Below are 21,120 nucleotides of genomic sequence, written 5' to 3'. Positions count from 1 at the left end.
GATTTCCCTATCTCCTCTTGTGGGCACTGCAACCTATCAAGATTTTAAGGAAAATGCTAACTTGAGCCATACCCCAGCCCTTTTTTTGCTTTAGTTAGTTTTAAATATGGTCCTACTTTTTTGTCCAGGCCAGCCTGGACTATGATCCTAGTTACATCTGCTATGTAGCTGGGATGACAGGTATGTATCACCATGACTAGTTTAATGGTTGAAATTACTCAACCTAGCTGACTTTCCCCGGGCTGTCCTTGAACTGAGATGTTCCTAATCTCCATACCTGAGTGGCTAGAATTACAGCTGTGAACCACCTTGCTTGCCCCTGCACTAAAGTTTTAATTGATAGTTACCATCCCACCTGTCAGGTATTGAAAATCTTTTGTTAAATAAAAATAGCCCTTCCATTCTCCCTTTATAGTAAACTGTGGCTACTAGGTCTGTTATCTCCTTGTCAGTCCTATGACAGAAAAAGGACAGATGAGCCAGGAGCAGTGGTTCATGCCTCTAATCCTACTTATTTGGGAGGTGGTGATCGGGCAATCAGGAAGATAAAAGCTGGGCATGGTGGTGTGTGCCTGTATGTGAAGCATAAATAGGAGGATTACAGTCCAAGCCAGCCTGCGCATAAACTCAATAGCCTGTTGAAAAAAATACCTAACACCATGTTGTCAGGGGTTGGGGAGAGGGAGGGATGAATAGGCAGAGCACAGAGGCTTTTTTAAAAAAGTAATTTTATTATCTTTAGAGTAATTTTAGGTTCATGCAAACTTGAGAGGCAGGTAAAATTTCCCATATCCCCCTCCACAGCTTTCCCCATTTCTAACACCCCCCCACCAGAATGTACAGTTGTTACAATCAATGAGCCTACACGGATTCCATTATTTACTCTTGAAGTTGTACACCTAAGTGTCTATTAGTTTGGGTAAATATGTACTGACATACTTGTATTGATCATCATAGCATGGGATAGGCTGTGTATGTTGGGGGAGTAGGAGTATGTTAGAAATTAGTACCTCCATCTCAATTTTACTATGAACCTAGAACTGCTTTTAAAAAAAAAAGTTCTTTTTAAAAGAGAGAGAAACTAAAATTGGGTGGAAAGAGAGGTTAGGTAATACCAGCACAAATTTCTAGAGCTAAATGCCATGTAAGAGCTAGAATTTATGAACTCTTGATCTGGCAAATTCAGAAGCTGAATCTAGACACTGTCTAATAGGTGACCTCTGAAGGTGACTTCTCTGAAGTGCCAGGCAGAGAAGGCAAAGCTCAGTGGGTTTACATGTCTGCTGTTAGTGTAGAATGCTTTGAGTGACGTGTCAAAAACAAATACACAAATTCATAGATTCTAGGCCAAGATGATAGGATTATAAAACAAACAAACAAAAAAAACCCCTTTTTTTAAAACCATGCAGTCTACTATTAGCTGGATCCAGACTAATTACATTGTAATCAATGTAATCAGTGGAAGTTGAAAGCTTCCCCCAAATGAGGAAATAACTATCGGGTGGTAGTAGTTGCTTATAGGATGCACACACACGTTTGTGTGGAATATAATTCCACCTCACCGCTAAAAGAGCCTCAGTATATATTCAAGTGAGAATGAGGTTATGAGGATAACTTTGACTGACTTTTGATGGAGAAAAGTGTAACTCTTGGAAAGGTTTATACTTAAACACCATGTTCTTTCTCTACAGTTGCTTCTGACACCAGTGAGTTCTTTGGCTGAGAAATGCATATCTCTGTGCCCAAGGAAATTGGCATTAATGTAAATGGCTGCTAGCATTATTAATAAACTCCTTTCACAAGCATCTCTGACAAGTGAAATGTTCTATTTTTCAGGACTCTTCCCCATTCATTGTTTTCTTTAATCTTCATAACTGAGTAGGAACAAAAAAAAGATGACTCAGGCAGTGGAGGCAGTCCCCTTGTTGAAATTGATGATCCTGGTCAAAAGATTTCGGTCTTTGTGCTCTGGTGAGGAAGAATCCAAGCAGAAAATGTGAATGTAGTGAGGAAAATAACAGAGTTTTTATTATAGGAAAGAGGGAATGGGATTGCAGGTATGGCCTCTGCCGGGTGGAATGGATGTGCCCTGTGCAAGAAAAAAAGAGAGAATTTTATTTTTGGTCATTTTTGTATCATCCTTAACTTGGAGGTGGGGAGAAAACCTGCATCTCTCCTGTCTCAAGTGGCCTTCAGGCCAGGAGGATCTGGGCGGACTCATGCATACACCTATGCTAATTCTCAGGTACCCTAAGTCCATGCAGGAGGAAATTCCCACTCTCTCTAACTTATCAACAGATTTGCTATTGAAGTGGAGCTCTGGGGGCTCAGAGGGGGTAGGAGAGAGTAGGAGTGACTGAAGTGCTCTAAATCAGGCTGTACAGTTTTTAAAAGTCCTGACTATCTCTAACTCCTAGTCTGCCTAACTCCTAGACTGCCTCACCCTTGTTTCCAAGATGAGGAAAGTCAGGCCCAGAAAGGCAAGCAGTTTACCTGTGGTCCTACAACAGGTTTAAATTGTACCCTGATTCCAACTGCCACATCCATTTGTGATGGCTGCCACTGCCCATGGCCACCTCAGCACATGTCAGTGCACACTTCATGAAAGTTAATGGAACTACTGACTAACAAATTTCATTAAAATAGCAAATTTGGACAGATTTTTAAAAGAATTCAGTTTTTTTAACATTAATTCATTAACACAGTCAGTATATTTCCTCACAACTCAGACCAAAAAACTAAACTATCCAGCTGTCTTTCTAGTAACAGATTTTGTTGGCTACACTTGAAAGCAGTATCATTGGCTTTGGAAAAAAAAGAGCATTTTAAAATATAACAGTCTCTGTTTTTAGAGTAGGTAGTACTCTTAAACTGATCTTATGGTCCTGTCACTGTCAGGTGGGATAGAGATGCCAAAGAGGCCAGGTGACTAGCCTGAAGTTACACACCTGATCATGCAAACATGGGAAAACATGAGCCATGTCCAGGCATGCTTTCCAAACCTTCCCTCCCTCCTATACCTCATTTCGTGGAACCTTTTGAGTCTGCACCCTGCCTCTAGTTCATCTGGCATCTCCTGAGTGCACAACAAAGCCCTTTCAGAGGGACTGCTGTTCTGGGCTGTAGGGACTCAAGGTGGGGTGCAGGACTGGTGAAGGGCCCTGTACCCCAGAGAGAAAATTTGCCCTGGAGTCCTGCCCTTCGTAGTACAGCCCTGAGACCGTAGCTAACCATTCTGCTTTTCTACACTTCAGAAATTTAGTACACTTACCTTTGCCCACCCCCCCCCCCACTGGCATGACTGTGGTATGATGCAATTAGACAAAGTGTGTCAAAACAGCTTCTTTAAATGCAGGTCATTATTACAGTGTTAAAGGGTGTTGCATCCTAAGAGTCAGAAATACACTGACAGCCTGCTTCTTTCTTTGCCTCCTCAGTCCTTCCCTCACACTCATTGTTCTAAACCAGGGTGGATTTGAGGATGTCCTGAAGCCTCACTCAGCCCCCTGCCCCAGCTCTTCAGCCTCCTGCACTTTCATTACTTGTCTAGGTGTAGATCCACAGAGATTATAACCTGAAATCTAGCTGAAGTGCTAAGTCACAGACCTACCACTAATTTGCTTTGCTTTGGGGATGGTTGCTTCTATTCTGTGGACATCAGTTTCCTTTACAGTTGGCTTTCTCCACCTCAGCATAGTTGCCATTTGGAGTCTTGTAATTCTTTGTTGTAAGGATCATCCTGTCTGTTGTGGAATGTTTAGCAGCTTCTCTGGCCTTTACCCACTAGATGCCAATAGCAGCCCCCTCCTCTGTTGAGAGATTAAGAATCAGTAACAAAACAGTTAAGGTAGGGAAGGGTTCAGTCAGTAGCTGAGAGAGTCACATGATAAAACAAGGGAAAAAGTCAGTCAGAATGTTTCTCACTCATGTTTCACCATAAAGCAAGTGTTCCAGAACAGAATGACAAGAGGCCGACATATACAGAAGGAGAGGCAAAGGGCTGGAGGAAAAGCAGTTTGAGGACTATTCCCAGAGTTTGAGAACCAACCCCTGCTCAGCCCCATGATTCACTCAGGGCATGGCCATAAAAGGAGCCAATAGAACCTGCATTAGTTCAATACCTGGTTAGCATATGAAATTGGGTAACACCTTACTCCACTGAATAAAAATCCCTGGACCCAGCAAAGTCACTGGCAACCCACTCGGGACCCCTTCCTTCCTACGGAGCTTTCTTTCTTTCACTTAATAAACTTTCCTATTTCTAGGCTCACAACATTCTTCGGCTTGGTGAGACAAGAACCCCAAATGCAAACCCTCCCTCTTACTAAAACACTTAAGCCAGTAAGGTTGAGTAAAAGCTTTGGGTCCTACCCCAATCTCCTGTTTCACTGTTGTGACAAGGAGAAATGCCTTCAGACATCCTGGAAGACAAAATCACCTCCCTTACCCTCCTGAGTCAGAACAACTGACTTATAGGCAATAGGAGTGATAATAAAAATAGTGTCTGCTTTGTGAGATTTTGTTGAGGATTAAATAAGTTATGGAGTGTGCAGTATTTCTAGAAGCCAGTACATAACTCCTACTGCTGCCTTAATCTTCTCTTCTGCTTCATCACTTACTGTCCACACTAATGGAAGGCCCCTCTTTGTGCTCTCACATCACCCTGTCCTTGCTTCCTCATTGTCTTTGCCACACTGTTACATACTTGATTGTCTTCCTAAGGGATAAGATTGCATTTTTACTTCTCTTTATATCCATGATGTTTAGCTTGGAACTTATTATTATTATTAATTATTATGGTACTGGGACTTGAACTCAGGGCCTTCACCTTGAACCACTCTACCAACCCTTTTTGTGATGGGTATTTTCAAGATAGGGTCTCACAAAGTATTTCCCTGGCTGGCTTCAAACCATGATCTTCCCGATCTCTGCCTCCTGAGTAGCTAGGACTACAGGCGGGAGCCACCAGCACCCAGCTGAAACATTATTTAATAAGAACCCAACATAAGTTTATTAGATGAAGAAATCTCTCATATAGGTAGCAGCACTTCTCAGTTTGCAAAGCACTTTTCATATCCATTGTCTCATTTGACTCTCACCAGAACTCTGTCAGGTAGAAAGGACTTGTATTATTCTTCCATTTGATAAGTGAACATGAAGCAGGGTCGATAGATGAGATGACAAGGAAATTAAAAATAATAAATATTAAAAAGGGCTAGACTCAGAAATTAAAACAGAACCAAGAAGTAAAAACTGAAAAATCGGAGCAGAAGTTCTCCCATTACTTTTTCCTTTTAGATGTTAAATTAAAGAATACAGTTAAGAAGTTGCAAACTCTTTCAGTAGGTAGCAAGAAAATTAACAGGCATGCCTGAAAAATGGGAGTCCTAAAACTCATACCTATTGTCCCTGTGTTTTGTTTTGGGTAAACCTAGGCCACTTTGAATAACAACAAGACCCATCCTGGCCATGTTTTGGGTGATAAACCCATCCTAACCACTGTCTGTAATAATTAGGGGTTGCTAGTGTTGCCCCAGCTCAGCACATACAAAACCCTCAGCAAAACCACCATGTTTGAATTTCTCTGCTCCCACCCCTGCATTTCTTTTCCTTTTTCTATCTCCTACTTTATCCAGATTCACTAAAATAAATCCTTGCGAACTTTCACCTTGTGAGACTCTTCATTTGGTGAGACCTCTTGAAGTGCTTTTTATCATGAATCCCAAGTTCTTATAAATTGCATGGAAATTGGGAAGCTTAGAGAACCCCTGTCCCTTCCCTCCTGGTTTTTTTTTTTTTTTTTTTAAACCTTTGGGTTTTCAGTCTTTCAGGCCTGCCATCTCAAGAGGTCTTTACAAAGCAGGGAATCCTCCAATTCAAAGTTTCAACACCTTTGCAATGACAAAATGGAAAAAAAAAAAAAATCAAACAGGTCTCTCCTGAAGAGTTTATTTCTGTTCTGAGCTGCTTTGGGTGATGACCTACTGCTCTAATTAGGCTGGAAATAAGCCTGGCTTCATGAGATCCAGGATGTGGCTGGAAGAAAAAGTTGTCAAGACCACTTAAGATCATCAAGGCCCACAGCAGCCTCAGAGCATTCCAAGAATTCATTGATTCGTTCCACAACTCATTCCACTGATTAACCACAAACACAGACACCCAGGAGAACAGACATTACTGGCTGATTTACTAATCTTCCCAGAGCAAGATAGATCAGAAAAATAAAAACACTGCAGTTTACTGATAGATCCTCTCATGGGCAGTGTGGCCCAGCGGAAAGCTAGCAGACCTGATCTAGTTCCAGCTCTCCCTTTCTCAACATGTGTTTGTTACTAAAGGAGGGAAGGGACATGGGGTCCCTCAACTTCCCAATTTCCACACAATTTAGAGGAACTTGAGATCCACAATGAAAAAGTATTTTAAGGGGGTCTCACAAAAAGGAGAGTCTCACAAGGTGGAAATTTGCAAGGATTTATTTTAGTGAATCAGGATGAAGTAGGAGATAGAATAAAAAAAGGAAAAGAAATGGAGGGGTAGGATCAGAGAAGCTCAAATTTGTTGATTTTGCCAAGGATTTTACATGTCCTGAGCTGAGGCAATCCTGACAACTTCAGCTTTTTGTGAGATGGGGGGGTCTCACTAACTTTTTGCCTGGGCTGGACTCCAACCACAATACTACCGATCTCTGCCTCTCGAGTAACTGGGACTACAGGAATGAACCACTGTGCCTGGCCTATGTTTCTTCTTATCAAGTATATTTGGCATTCTGTCAACTGTTTAGATTGAGCTCTTACATTGTACTTGAATTCTGCAAAATCTTCTGTCATTATTTCTCCATATATTTTATCTCTTTTTTCTTTCCTTCAGAAATGCCTTTTACACAGAAACTAATACTTCTGCCTCTGCCTCCCTATGTCTTTTTTCCCTTCCTGATGTGTCTGGGTCAGTTCTTTCACCAGATTGTATGTTTTTTTTTTTTTTTAAACCTCTGCCCATTCTGCCTGTCTTTGAACTCTTTATTTCAGCAATCATAATTTTTTACTCACAAAAAAAATTACTTGGTTCTTCATTAAGAATTCTTCTTAATTCTTTAAGTACCTTCCCGTATCTCTCCAAAGGCAGTTATTGCACCTATTGGAATTTAAAAATCTATTCCTGTGGTAGCGGTTGTTTCATTGTTATCTGTCTTTTAAAGCTTTCTTTTGTGGTCTTTGCGCTCCTCAGAGAGATTGTGCCTTTCCCTTGAGAGTTCATCATTATTTCCTTGGACTGCTCAGTGGCCTTGGCCATGAGTATTACCTGCTCATGCTGCAGATGAGTTTGGCCAGGAATTTTCAGGAGGGAAGTACCTGAGGCAGGCTGCCCCGGTATTGCAGGCTAGGCTCAACTACTGGAATTTGGAAAAACACAAAAATATAGCCAATCTGTCCCCTCTCTGTACAGCTGGTGATTTGTGTGCTTCTTGAGTCCCAATCCTTTCATCAGAGCAGCTTAACAAACATTCTGAACACATATATCAAGAATTGTACCAGAGCAATTAATTATAAAAAGATGACTTTAAACATGATAGTTCCAATCTAGAAGGCCATGAATTCACAGAACTAAATTGGTAATATCGCAAAATATAGAAGTAGCATACAACAGGAGTAATGTTCTGTATCTTATTTGGTCAATACTTCACTGCAAAGTGATGTATAAATTGGGTCTTGGAGGGCAAACCTGAGTTTGACTGCAGATGGGGTGAAAAGTTATTGCAGGGGGTGAGCTCAACAGTGAGTATGCATCAGGGTGTGTGCAAGAAAACAAATCCATTCCTTTCTTCTCTTATATGATGATGATGATGTATCTGAAGAAAGATTATAGCAGTGTCCTCACAAACACTGAGTCCATGGAAGTCTCAGGTCACAGATATCAGTGAAGAGACATATTGAATTTCTTCTAAGCGCTTGCTCAGGTGACATCAGGATATCTTTATGTGGCCATTTATACTTTTCAGGTTCTGCAACTCAAAGAAGACAGTCTATCATGAGGACAAGTCTCAGACTACAAACAGATGGTCTGGAGTTTGGTTCTTTTAACTGGGTTTGTTGCTCTTCATGTCTTGCCTCTGGGGTAACCAATATATTGAACTTCACAGAACAGACGGACTTAGTCCGGGCCTAGCAGCAAGAGCAGGAACAGAGTTGTGTGAGTGAACAGAGGATAGGTGGTTTTAGCATGTTGTGGCTGACTGTGCTGTTTTACTATAAACCTTATAAGAAATGCCTCCAAGATAAAGTCATTGAAAATACAAGAATCTCCAGCGATTCAACTCCTTTTTTGATTTTTGAAGCTGTAGTTGAGGTTCTAAGTAAGTAATGACAGCATAAATAAAATATCAAACCGAAAAGGACTAGTATAGAATTGCTAATATGATTTCATAATATGTCAGTGATGGTAGCCAATTCCATGTGACCATTTCTCTGTCCCCTTTTCTATACTCCCAGGACATAGGAGCCTTCTACTCAGAATACCCTGCCTTCTTTTTAACATAAATTCTCATTAAATGCTAATTTCATATAAGCAAATTTATTTCCGTATTTCTTAGTCAGACCTTTTTTGTGCTTGCTATGGCTTATATGAGTGTCTCCCAAAGGTCCATGTATTAAAGGCTTGGTCCCCAGAGTGGTGCTATTGGGGAAGTGGTGGAACCTTTCAGAGTGGGGCCTAGTGGGATGTTGTTGGGTCATTGTAGGCATGTCCTTGGGTCATTGTGGGCATGTCCTTCAAGGAGATTGTCAAGTCTCTCATTCTCTCTCTGCTTTCTATCTTGAGATGTAAGTGTTTTGTTCTGCCATGTGCTTCTGCCATGATGTGTCGCCCTCACCAGCGGCCCAAAGCATGGGCTGCCCAATCTTAGGCTGGAACCTCCAGAATCATGAGCTAAATCACCAGAACCAGATCTCTTCAATAGTAACCTGATTCAGTTATTTCATTATAGTGATACAAAACTGACTAATTAATGCTCCAACACCCCATTGAGCAAGGTTAAAAAAAAAAGAGAGAGATTAGTCTGTTTACAGAAAAATAATTTTAAGATCTACAAAAGTAAGATGATTTCCCTAATTCACACAACCAGTCTTTTAACTAGATCTCCTAAGAGTCTTTTAGTATAACTCCCTGGTTTGTTGTTAGTGTACTCCTCTTTCTGTAGAAGTCAAAGCACAAGGAAAGTACCTCTTTAATTCGAGTCAATATTGTTGTTTTTTATTGAGTATTTACTATTTTGAAGAGCCAGAGCCAAATGCCTTAAGATTTAATCTCTTGTATAACATCTTGCTGCCTTTCTTCTTCATTCATTCATTCATTCATTCATGTATTCACTGATGCATGTTCATTTATACAATCACCACTTTCTCTATACCTATTTACGTCCTAAGTAGTGTACTGGTATTGAGCTCAGTTCATGTTATTATAAGGTCCTTCCTTAAATAGGACACATTTATTCCTCACTAAATTGTTTCTTAAGTGCCAACAGCTCCTATCCTATTTTCCCAACATTTTCTGTACCTTGACATGATTGATTGGGGACCCATCAGTCATGGTTCTTATTAAGGCCATTCCTTTCAGTAAACAGATGAGAAAGCCACGGTTGAGAGTGGGAAACAATGCCCAAGGACCTACAGCATAAAGCATGGGCTAGCATCCACACCTCATGGTACTCTGATTAGAAGTCTTTCCAGTTTTTTGATTCTTCTTATAATTCTACTTAAGTGCATTATTGAAGCTAGATGCTCTAGTGAAAAGAATACCTCCCAAAGGGTTCACTCTACTACCTGCTTAGTGAAACCAGTAAAAGTCAGTAGTAACATGTGAAAAACCAAGGAAGTGAGGGATGAAACTGAAAGGCACTTTCACACAGTGAAGATGTTTACACTTAGACCAACATCTTCATGAAATGGGGAAAAAATATCATTTGGTATTTAAATAACCATAAATGACTTCTGCTTCTGACCATGACAGAGTAGTGGTAATGATTACTCTCTTGACAAAAACAGTTTTGAAAATGAACCGAGCATGTGAAAGCAACTAAATATATGAAGGGTACTGAAACTCATACTTGCCATTTTTAGGTATTTTTAAGAGAAGAAAAACCACGATAAGACCCACCATAGTCCAGGCTTTTGCCTATGTTCACTTTCTGGTCAGCACAGAGTGGTATTGCTTAAGCTGAAAGATGATCTTAATGAGCTCAGGAAGCAGATATTAGAATTACAGGCTACTGAAATAATTGGACTTTGCAAAGAACCAGAGAAGAGGAAGCTCTGTGGTAGGGCCAAAGACAGCAGAATTCTATATAAGGATTCATTTGGAGTTGCTAAGGCCTAGCTATGCATGTATAGGGCAAGATTCTCCAAAAGGTCTAGCAGAGATTGCCCACTGTAGGGCTAAGTGCTGAATGCTGGATGCCACAGGTCATGCAGTGTTGCAAGATGTTAGAGATCCAGCTCGATCTGAATGAAGAGACCTCATGGAGCACCAGCTAGTTGCAGTTGATACCCCAGAGCAGCCACACTTAAGATTAGGACTGTGCCTAGGGTGAGGGGACCACATCCTAGGGCTAAGTTCAAAATGGAACTCGAATTGAAGAAAGATTTAGATACTGGGGATGTAGCTCAATGGTAGAGTGCTTGCTTAGCATGTGCAAGGCCCTAGGTCTCATCCCTAACACCACAAAAATAAGGAAGGGAGGGAGAGTAAAAGAGGGGAGAGGAGCAGAAGGTTGGGAGAGGAGGGGAAGGAAGGAAAGAGGGGAAAGGGAAGGGGGGAGGGAAGGAAGGAAAGGAGGGAGGGAGGGATGAAGGAAGGAAGAGAGGAAGGAAGGATTGGTTTAAGCCAAGCTTTAATAGCACCAAAAGGATCTGCCAATAATCTGCTTGCCTGAACAAACTTAATATCTTTAAAGTATACAACTTAATTATCTGCAATGTATCGTAACAGTGTCCACCATTATTATAAGTTAATAGATATATAAACAACCAGAAATGCTCAAGGGGAAACCTGGGATGACCCTGAAGTTAGAGTGAGCAGGCAAGTATTTCAAAGTAGCTGTAATAAATATGGTCAAGTACTTCATGGAAAAGATGGATAAAATAAGTAAACAAGTAGGAAATTTCAACAGAGAAGTGGGAATAACAGTTATCACATTAGATTATATGATGAGTTGGAGACTTGGAAACAGATCGATAGAAATCATCTAATCTGAGAAATGGGAAAATATCAATGACTGGTCACATAATACCAAGAAATCTACATGTGTGTAACTGGAGTGCCAAAGGGAGAGAAGAAAAAGAATGAGACAGAAGAAAAATATTTGAATGACAGAATTGTTATTTGATGCCAACCCAGGTAAAAATTAGTGAGACCCTGTCTCAACAAATGGCTGGGCCCAATGGAGTGCACATGTCATTCCAGCTACATAGAGAAGCACAAATAGGAGGATCGTGGTCCAGGCTGGCCTGAGCATAAATCAAGATCCTATCTCAAAAATAAAACCTGAGATACCAAAGTGAAACTCCTTTGGAATATCAGTATACACAAAAATTAAAGGACAGAGGGTAAGACAGGTGTTTTCTGGGGGTGCATAATGAAAGGGTTAATGAATATGAATATGGTGGATATATTTCATACTCGTGTATGAAAACAGAAGATTGAAATTGTTCTAAGAAAGGGAGAAGGAGGAAAGAGGGGAATGATGGAGGGGGATAAATCTAAGATATATTGTAGGTACATTATGTAAATATCACAGTGTATCCCCCTGCACAACTATTATATGCTAATAAAAAAGTGGAGAAAAAAAGAAATAATGACAAAATATTCTAAATTTGGTTAAAGAGAAAAAAAAAACAAAAAACCTCAACTTACATAGCCAAGAATCTCAGTGATCCCCTAGCAAGAAGAATACAGGGAAGACGATACCTAAGCCCATTAGTCACACTACTGAAAACCAAAGAAAAAGAAAATATTTAAAACAGCCAAAGGAGAAAAGCTGTATTACATACATTATATATAAGTGATGGCTGGCTTCTCATCAGGCGCAGAGGCCAGAAGACAATGAAGTATATTTAAAGTACTGAAAGAAATCTCAGTTCTCTATGTAGAAAAGTACCTTCAGGCATGAAAAAAAAATATTTTTTTCAAATAAAAGAAAACTAAATTTATTTCCATCATACTTGCTATATAAGAAATGCTAAAGGAAATTCCTCAGGTTAAACAAAAATGATACCAGGAAATTCAGATGATCAGGAAGGATGAAGAGTACCAGAAAAGAGAAATGTATGGGTGTATATAAAGGACATTTATTTATTTATTTATTTATTTGGAAGTACTGGGATTTAAACTCAAGGCCTTGCACTTGCTAGGCAGGCACTCTTCCACTTGAGCCATCCCACAGATTCCAAAGGACATTCCTCCTTAAGAATATTTATAGTATGTTTATATTATAATATTAATATACATTTATTACATATTAATATATATTTATCATATATATCCATCTGAAACAAAAGTATGTAACATTGTATTTGAGTATGTAATACTAATGGTGGCTATAGTATAAAACGTGAGTAGAGAATGAAATTAATGTAGTTTTAAAGTTCTTACATTTATGTGAAGTGGTTAAGATATAAAATTAAGGATGTATATTGTAATCCCTAGAAAGACCTCCAGAAAATAGAGGTATAGTTTAAAAGTCAATAGATAAATTCAAATGGAATTCTAAAAAGTATTTAGTTTACCTAAAAGAATGCAAGAAGGGTGGAACAGGGGAATCAAAAACAGATGAGGCAAAGAGAAAAATAGCACAAAGTAGACCTATATCAAAATATGTCAATATATTACATATAAATGGGCTAAATACTATAATTAAGAAATAGAAGGGCTGAGAGCCTGGTCAAGTGGTATAGCGCCTGACTAGCATGCAGGAGGCCCTGAGTTCAAATCCCAGTACCAAAAAAAAGAAAGAAATAGAGATTGTCTGACTGGAAGAAAATGCAAAATTAATCATATTCTGTCTATACTATATACTTTTTAAATACAAAGATACAGGTAGATGGAAAGAAAAAGATGTGTAGTAGACAGACTAATGCAACACCCTTCCCTAGTCCTCAGAACCTGCGAATACATTAACTCATTGGACCAAAAGGATCTTGAGAAGGGGCAGTTATCCTGGATTATCTAGTGGGCCCAGTATAATCCCTTGAGTCCTTTAAAAATGGAGAATTTGTCCAGGTTATGGTCAGAAGGAAAGGTTACTTACGAAAGAAGGGTCAGATTGATGCACTGGATGCTTTGCAAATGGAAGAGCCACAGACCTAGGAATGCAGGTAGTATGTAGGAGCTGGAAAAGGAGAGGAAATGATTCTTCTCTAGAGTCTCCAGAAGGAAGGACAGCACTTCCCACCATTTTATTTTATTTTTTTTAGTTTTTATTTTTTTATTATTCACATGTACATACAATGCTTGGGTCATTTCTCCCCCCTGCCCCCACCCCCTCCCTTACCACCCGCTCCACCCCCTCCCTCTCCCACCCACCCCTCAGTATCCAGCAGAAACTATTTTGCCCTTATCTCTAATTTGGTTGAAGAGAGAGTATAAGCAATAACAGGAAGGAACAAGGGTTTTTGCTGGTTGAGATAAGGATAGCTATACAGGGAGTTGACTCACATTAATTTCCTGTGCATGTGTATTACCTTCTAGATTAATTCTTTTTGATCTAACCTCTTCTCTAGTTCCTGGTCCCCTTCTCCTATTGGCCTCGGTTGCTTTTAAGGAATCTGCTTTAGATTCTCTGCGTTGAGGGCAACAAATGCTAGCTAATTTTTTAGGTGTCTTACCTATCCTCATATCTCACACAAGGGAGATATGAGGATAGGTAAGACACCTAAAAAAAGTGTGATCACTTTTATCCTGTGACAAAGTCCAATCCCATTGTTGTGTTTGCTCTTGATCTAATGTCCGCATATGAGGGAGAACATACAATTTTTGGTCTTTTGGGCCAGGCTAACCTCACTCAGAATGATGTTCTCCAATTCCATCCATTTACCAGCAAATGATAACATTTTGTTCTTCTTCATGGCTGCATAAAATTCCATTGTGTATAGACACCACATTTTCTTGATCCATTCATCAGTAGTGGGGCATCTTGGTTGTTTCCATAACTTGGCTATTGTGAATAGTGCTGCAATAAACATGGGTGTGCAGGTGCCTCTGGAGTAACCTGTGTCACAGTCTTTTGGGTATATCCCCAAGAGTGGTATTGCTGGATCAAATGGTAGATCAATGTTTAACTTTTTAAGTAGCCTCCAAATTTTTTTCCAGAGTAGTTGTACTAGTCTACATTCCCACCAGCAGTGTAAGAGGGTTCATTTTTCCCCGCATCCTCGCCAACACCTGTTGTTGTTGGTGTTGCTAATGATGGCTATTCTAACAGGGGTGAGGTAGAATCTTAGTGTGGTTTTAATTTGCATTTCCTTTATTGCTAGAGATGGTGAGCATTTTTTCATGTGTTTTTTGGCCATTTGAATTTCTTCTTTTGAGAAAGTTCTGTTTAGTTCCCTTGCCCATTTCTTTATTGGTTCATTAGTTTTGGGAGAATTTAGTTTTTTAAGTTCCCTATATATTCTGGTTATCAGTCCTTTGTCTGATGTATAGGTGGCAGATATTTTCTCCCACTCTGTGGGTGTTCTCTTCAGTTTAGAGACCATTTCTTTCGATGAGCAGAAGCTTTTTAGTTTTATGAAGTCCCATTTATCTATGCTATCTCTTAGTTGCTGTGCTGCTGGGGTTCCATTGAGAAAGTTCTTACCTATACCTACTAACTCCAGAGTATTTCCTACTCTTTCCTGTATCAACTTTAGAGTTTGTGGTCTGATATTAAGATCCTTGATCCATTTTGAGTTAATGTTGGTATAGGGTGATATACCTGGATCTAGTTTCAGTTTTTTGCAGACTACTAACCGTTTTCCTAGCAGTTTTTGTTGAAGAGGCTTTTTCTCCATCGTATATTTTTAGCGCCTTTGTCAAAGACAAGTTGGTTATAGTTTTGTGGCTTCATATCTGGGTCCTCTGTTCTGTTCCACTGGTCTCCATGTCTGTTTTTGTGCCAGTACCATGCTGTTTTTATTGTTATTGCTTTGTAATATAGTTTGAAGTCAGGTATTGTGATACCTCCTGCATTGTTCTTTTGACTGAGTATTGCCTTGGCTATTTGTGGCCTCTTGTGTTTCCATATAAATTTAATGGTAGATTTTTCGATCTCTTTAATGAATGTCATTGGACTTTTGATGGGAATTGCATTAAACATGTAGATTACTTTTGGGAGTATAGACATTTTTACTATGTTGATTCTATCAATCCTATCAATCCATGATCATGGGAGATCTTTCCACTTTCTATAGTCTTTCTCAGTCTCTTTCTTCAGAAGTTTATAGTTTTCCTTGTAGAGGTCATTACATCTTTTGTTAGGTTTACACCTAGGTATTTGATTTTTTTTGAGGCTATTGTAATGGAATTGTTTTCATATATTCTTTTTCAGTTTGTTCATTATTAGTGTAGAAATGCTAATGATTTTTCTATGTTGATTTTGTATCCTGCTACCTTGCTGTAGCTATTGATGGTGTCTAGGAGCTTCTGAGTAGAGTTTTTTGGGTCTTTAAGGTATAGCATCATGTCGTCTGCAAATAGGGATATTTTGACAGTTTCTTTACCTATTTGTATTCCTTTTATTCCTTCTTCTTGCCTAATTGCTCTGGCTAGGAATTCCAGTACTATGTTGAATAGGAGTGGAGATAGTGGGCATCCTTGTCTGGCTCCTGATTTTAGAGGGAATGGTTTCAGTTTTTCTCTGTTAAGTATAATGCTGGCTGTAGGTCTGTCATATATAGCTTTTATAATGTTGAGGTACTTTCCTTCTATTCCTAGTTTTCTTAGAGCTTTTATCATGAAATGGTGTTGGATCTTATCAAAGGCTTTTTCTGCATCTATTGAGATGATCAAGTGGTTTTTGTCTTTGCTTCTGTTAATGTGGTTTATTATGTTTATTGATTTTCGTATGTTGAACCACCCCTGCATCCCTGGGATGAAGCCTACTTGGTCGTGGTGAATGATCTTTTTGATGTGTTGTTGAATTCGCTTTGCCATTATTTTATTGAGGATTTTTGCATCAATGTTCATTAAGGAGATTGGACTATAGTTCTCCTTTTTGGAGGTGTCTTTGCCTGGTTTTGGGATAAGTGTAATACTTGCTTCATAAAATGTGTTAGGCAGTTTTCCTTCCCTTTCTATTTCACGGAACAGTTTAAGGAGGGTTGGTGTCCGTTCTTCTTTAAAGGTCTGATAGAATTCAGCAGAGAATCCATCAGGTCCTGGACTTTTCTTTTTGGGGAGACTCTTAATTGCTGCTTCAATTTCATTTTGTGTTATAGATCTATTCAGGTGATTAATATCCTCTTGGTTCAGTTTTGGATGATCATATGTATCTAGAAATCTGTCCATTTCTTTAAGATTTTCAAATTTATTTGAATATAGGTTCTCAAAGTAGTCTCTGATGATTTCCTGGACTTCCATGGTGTTTGTTGTTATCTCCCCTTTTGCATTCCTGATTCTACTAATTTGGGTTTTTTTCTCTCCTCATTTTAGTCAGGTTTGCCAGGGGTCTGTCGATCTTGTTTATTTTTTCAAAGAACCAACTTTTTGTGTCATTAATTCTTTGTATTTTTTTTTTGGTTCCTATTTCATTGATTTCAGCTCTTATTTTTATTATTTCTCTCCTTCTCTTTGTTTTGGGATTTGCTTGTTCTTGTTTTTCTAGAAGTTTGAGATGTATCATTAGGTCATTGATTTGGGATCTTTCAGTCTTTTTATTATATGCACTCATAGCTATAAACTTTCCTCTCAGGACTGCCTTTGCTGTGTCCCATAGTTTCCGGTAGATTGCGTTTTCATTTTCATTGACTTCCAGGAACTTTTTAATTTCCTCTTTTATTTCATTAATGACCCATTGTTCATTAAGTAATGAGTTATTCAGTTTCCAGCTGTTTGCATGTTTTTTACTTCCCACCATTTTAATTTACCCCAATGAGACCCTGGGAGATTTCTGAACTATTTTTGTCTTACAAAATTGTAAGATAATAAAAATATATTATTATATAGAAGTTCATTTGTGGTAATTTGTTATAGTAGTATTCAAAAAAATATAGAATGGAAAATTTATCAGATAAGAGCTTCAAAATTTATGAAATAAAAGTTAAATCACCATCATAGTTGCTGATTTTAAGACTTTTCTCTCAGCAGATGATAGGACAATTAGACAAAAACAATAAAAATAGCATGGACACAGAAGTTCTACACAATACTATTAATCTTCATCTAATTGATATTTTTAGAATACTGCACACTCAGTTTCAGAATATACATTCTAGACCGGTGGTGTGGCTCAAGTTGTAGTGCATGTCCTCTGCAAGCCTAAAGCTCTGAGTAATACCCCAGTTATACCCAAAAAAAAAAAAAAAATCCTCAGAATACTCATTCTTTCCTTGTGATCATGGTACAATTCAACAAGGTAGAGTACATGCTAAGCTGTAGAACAAGTCTCTGTAAGTGTAAAAGGATGGCATTCAGACCAGGAAACACACAAGGAGTTATACTCAATATGTGCTCTGACCACAGTAGAATTAAATGAGAAATAGTAACAGAGTAGGGAAACACCAAATATTTTGAAATTAAACAAAATTAAATAACAAAACTTCTAAGTAATCCATGGATAAAAGGATAAAAAATCACAAGGGAAAATACCAAATACTTTGAGAAGCAAAAAATAAAAAACAACAGGATGTCAAAATTATGGTTTAGCTGACAATGCTTAACAGGAAATGTATATCATTAAAAGCCTTTTGAAATGCATTTTTCATATTCAAGGCACATTCGCCTCTCCAGTTAGAATGGATCTTTCTTTTGTACTGTACTTTGCACAGCTATTTCTCACTATTTCAATAATAACATCTGTTCAATAATTAGCATCTATTTGCTAACATATCGTGTCTCTCTCTCTCTCTCTCTCTCTCTCCCTCTGACTCCCTGTCTCTATTCAGGGACTCACCATGTAGCCCATGCTAGCTTTCAACTTGGAATCTCCTGCCTCCATCTCCTGAATGCTGGGATTACAAGTGTGCATCACCATGCCCAATCAGTCTCTCCCTTACTAAGCTGTAAAAGCTCTTTAAGGACAATTCTTGCCACCTTTTCAATTTTTTGTCTCTGATTTCTAGTACAGTACATGACTTTTAGTGGGTTTTCAATAAATTTTGAAGGAAGGATTAGGGATGGATCTTAACTTCATGAGAATAGACAGAATTATTAACCCCATTTTACAGTTGAGGAAATAGACACTGGGCTATTTCCTCGACAGCCAAGTCCCTTGTGTTCCTTAAATATTTCCTTCAAGCTCTAAATACCTACTGAAATATCACCATTAGAGAGTGGTGTCTGCCCAGTAGAAACACAGATTTTACTCCAGAGTCAAATATTCAGCCTTTACCAGTTATTAGAACATATGGTCCTATATTCTCTGGAAGATCAGCCAGGACTCTGGTTTGTTCTCACAGCCTTCTCATGGGAGCCTATAGGAAGTCATCTGTGCTGACCCTGCACTTTCTGTACCAAATTAAAACCTAGGCCAGACCCCTTAGATGGCTTTGACCTAGACAAGACAGTAGAGCTGCTAATCACTGGTGGAGCAGCACCTCAGCCTTTCCCTACCTCCAGCCCTCATCCGCCCTTCCAGGAAGCTCTTAGAAGCTTGAGGTTGCTACTCTTGGGGGTTTCAGAACTGTTCCTGGCTCTTAGCCACCCACACTAGTGGGGCCCTGCCCTGTTAGCTTCTTATTTCTCTATTTTCTACCTAGGTTTCAGTTTTTAACTTGGGTTTGTTTCCCCTTTGTCTCTGGTTCAGCTTCCTTTTCCTGTTTGGTTTTAAGTAGAGTCTAAAAATCAAGTTGGGGCCTTCAGAGGGTCTGTGGAACTCTGATCTTCGCAGCGTGGTGAGAGCACAGGACTCAGGGTTCTCTGTGCTGAAGCCTTTCAGCCATGGCCCCAGGGTGAGTACTGGGACCCATAAGGGAACAATGAGATGTCTGGAGGAAACCTAGATATTAATGGTGAAGGGGACATAGCAATCATCCCAGGTCCCCTTGTAATACCAGTCAGTGATTGGGAAATTCAGGACCAGAGGGCAAGGGACTTACCCATGGTCACACAGAAAGTTAGTGACCTCACTCTCCATCTTCTGGTCTTTCCATTCTCAGGCCTCTGTCTCTTGATGCCTATGACCTTGAATGGCTTCTGAGCTGAAAGTACATATTTAGAAGTTGATCACCTGCCTTGAGGGTTAGGGAGGGGGTTCTGAACTCTCCAGGGGGACTGCTGTTTGACTCAGAGGTGTGGTTGGTGAGTCCTGGTTCTTCTCTTGGGAATGGTCTAAGACAGTTTTTTTCCTCTGAGTATGGGCAAGGGGGTGGGGGGAGAACTGAAGTTCCTCTTACCGTAGAGACTCCTGTGAGCCCTAACAGCAAGAATCCTGCCTTGTGTGAGAGATTTGCGACCTTAGTCCATCGGTCCTATAGACCCTGCACCAGCTGGTATGCAAACTGTTTTGTGTGCTCTTTCTAAAGGTGAGTCCCCTGCCCTGTGACTCTGTGAAACATTATAAGTGACAGCACAGAGTTGTATCCTCTGGGCTTTGGGACTTTTAGTCAATTAACTCATTACAACTGTGTCTTAGCATAAAATAATAATCTCTAGCTTTAAAAATTATTTGTTTGCAAAGTTCTGTTTTCCAATATTCTTTGAGTCTTACCCCTCTTGGGTGACTGAGGAAGGTATCTTATGGTTGAGGTTGCTTAGGCTCTGAAAAACTGTTGGGCTTGCCCAAGGCCACCTACCTGGTTGAAGAGGGACTAGAAGTGGAACTCAGCCAGAGCACTTCCTTTCCCAGGACACCACCCAGGCTCTTTAGGCACATTTTGCATTGAGTTACTGAATTTGACATGACAGCAAGTAAAACCTGCCCAGCAGTCCTGGGCAGCAAGACAAGCATAGGTATCGCCTCCTAGTGCAGTCTCTGCCAAACTGCTGAAATCACTGCCCCCGGGCCCAGAGTCCATCCAGGGAAAAACGCCAGTTTTGTTGTTTTGGTTTTTGGTGGCTGTATTCCTGTTTCTTTGCAGCCAGTTTTCTGTCATTCTAGCAATTTTCTTTTAGCTTGAGATTTGTTGGTGGAGCTGTGGAAAAACAATGCTATTTCAAAGGCATGTTATTTTCAGTGGTAAATTACATCAGGAAAAGTTTAGGCAGGGGCTGAAGATTTAATTCAAATGGTAGAGCACTTGCCTAGCGTGCAAGGTCCTGGGTTCAGTCTGTAGCACCACAAAGTTTAGGCAGCTTACTGTCAGTTACTAAGGGCAGAATACAGTATCGGAAGTAAATGAGGATGAAACACAGCAATTTTTTAAAGGTCTTTTAAAATTTAGAAATCTGAGAAGTCTGCATCTGGAAAGGACGTTGGAGACCAGCTATACTTTGTCATCCAGGTTAGAGCTTCAAGTCTCTTACCTACTGCTTTAGCCAGAATAACTCTGCTTTGCCTTTTTATGTATTCCCTTGTATTTTATTAAGGAAAAAGACCTTTGTATTGTTGAGGGTGATGATGATTTTGAAGTCTTAAGAGGTGGAACACAACTTGTCCATGGTAAGTGGGTTAGTGGCTGAACTAAGACAAAAGCCTGGGTTCCTGGTGCCTCCCTTCTACATAGGCTGTTTGCACTTGTCCATGCAAAAAGCCCATGACCTGACACCATGGTGAATGTCCCAGGGGAACATTGTCCACAGAGCTGTAGCACAGCAGCCTCAGGAGCAGCACACTTTCTGTGTTGGGAATATATTGATGTCTGAATTCCCAAGTGACTGTGGTACCCACTGTGTGGCTACAGAGGGCTTCCTCTCATGGAAATGCATCTTATCAGCCCTGGCTTGGGCCAGCCATCAATAAGCACCTAATCAAGGATTGAGAGCTAGAATTCTGTTGAG

At 39.7% G+C, this 21,120-nt stretch overlaps 1 protein-coding gene and 1 long non-coding RNA gene across 5 annotated transcripts in view; one reads left to right on the top strand and one right to left on the bottom strand.

Annotated features, from left to right (window-relative positions):
• Evl (Enah/Vasp-like) overlaps positions 1-21,120 on the top strand; it is a 160,030-nt gene that overhangs the window by 63,128 nt on the left and 75,782 nt on the right. Inside the window, exon 1 of one of the 4 annotated variants that reach the window (XM_020176222.2) lies at positions 18,983-19,133. The exons of the other annotated variants lie outside the window; for them this stretch is intronic. Within the exon in view, the coding sequence (XP_020031811.1) occupies positions 19,123-19,133 (11 nt within the window). The 5' untranslated portion in view covers positions 18,983-19,122. Of the gene's footprint in view, positions 1-18,982; positions 19,134-21,120 lie in introns of those variants that run through there. 4 annotated transcript variants of the gene reach the window in all.
• On the bottom strand, positions 817-20,637 carry LOC141421482 (uncharacterized). The gene is made up of 4 exons (XR_012446034.1): positions 19,977-20,637; positions 19,281-19,382; positions 3,611-3,809; positions 817-2,089 (listed from the first exon to the last, which is right to left on the bottom strand). It is a non-coding gene; the product is annotated as an uncharacterized lncRNA (long non-coding RNA).

This window comes from Castor canadensis, chromosome 3 (assembly GCF_047511655.1).
Source record: "Castor canadensis chromosome 3, mCasCan1.hap1v2, whole genome shotgun sequence".
NCBI lineage: Eukaryota > Metazoa > Chordata > Mammalia > Rodentia > Castoridae > Castor > Castor canadensis.
Note: the sequence above shows the minus strand (reverse complement) of the source record. Positions and strands in the feature narration are given on the sequence as shown.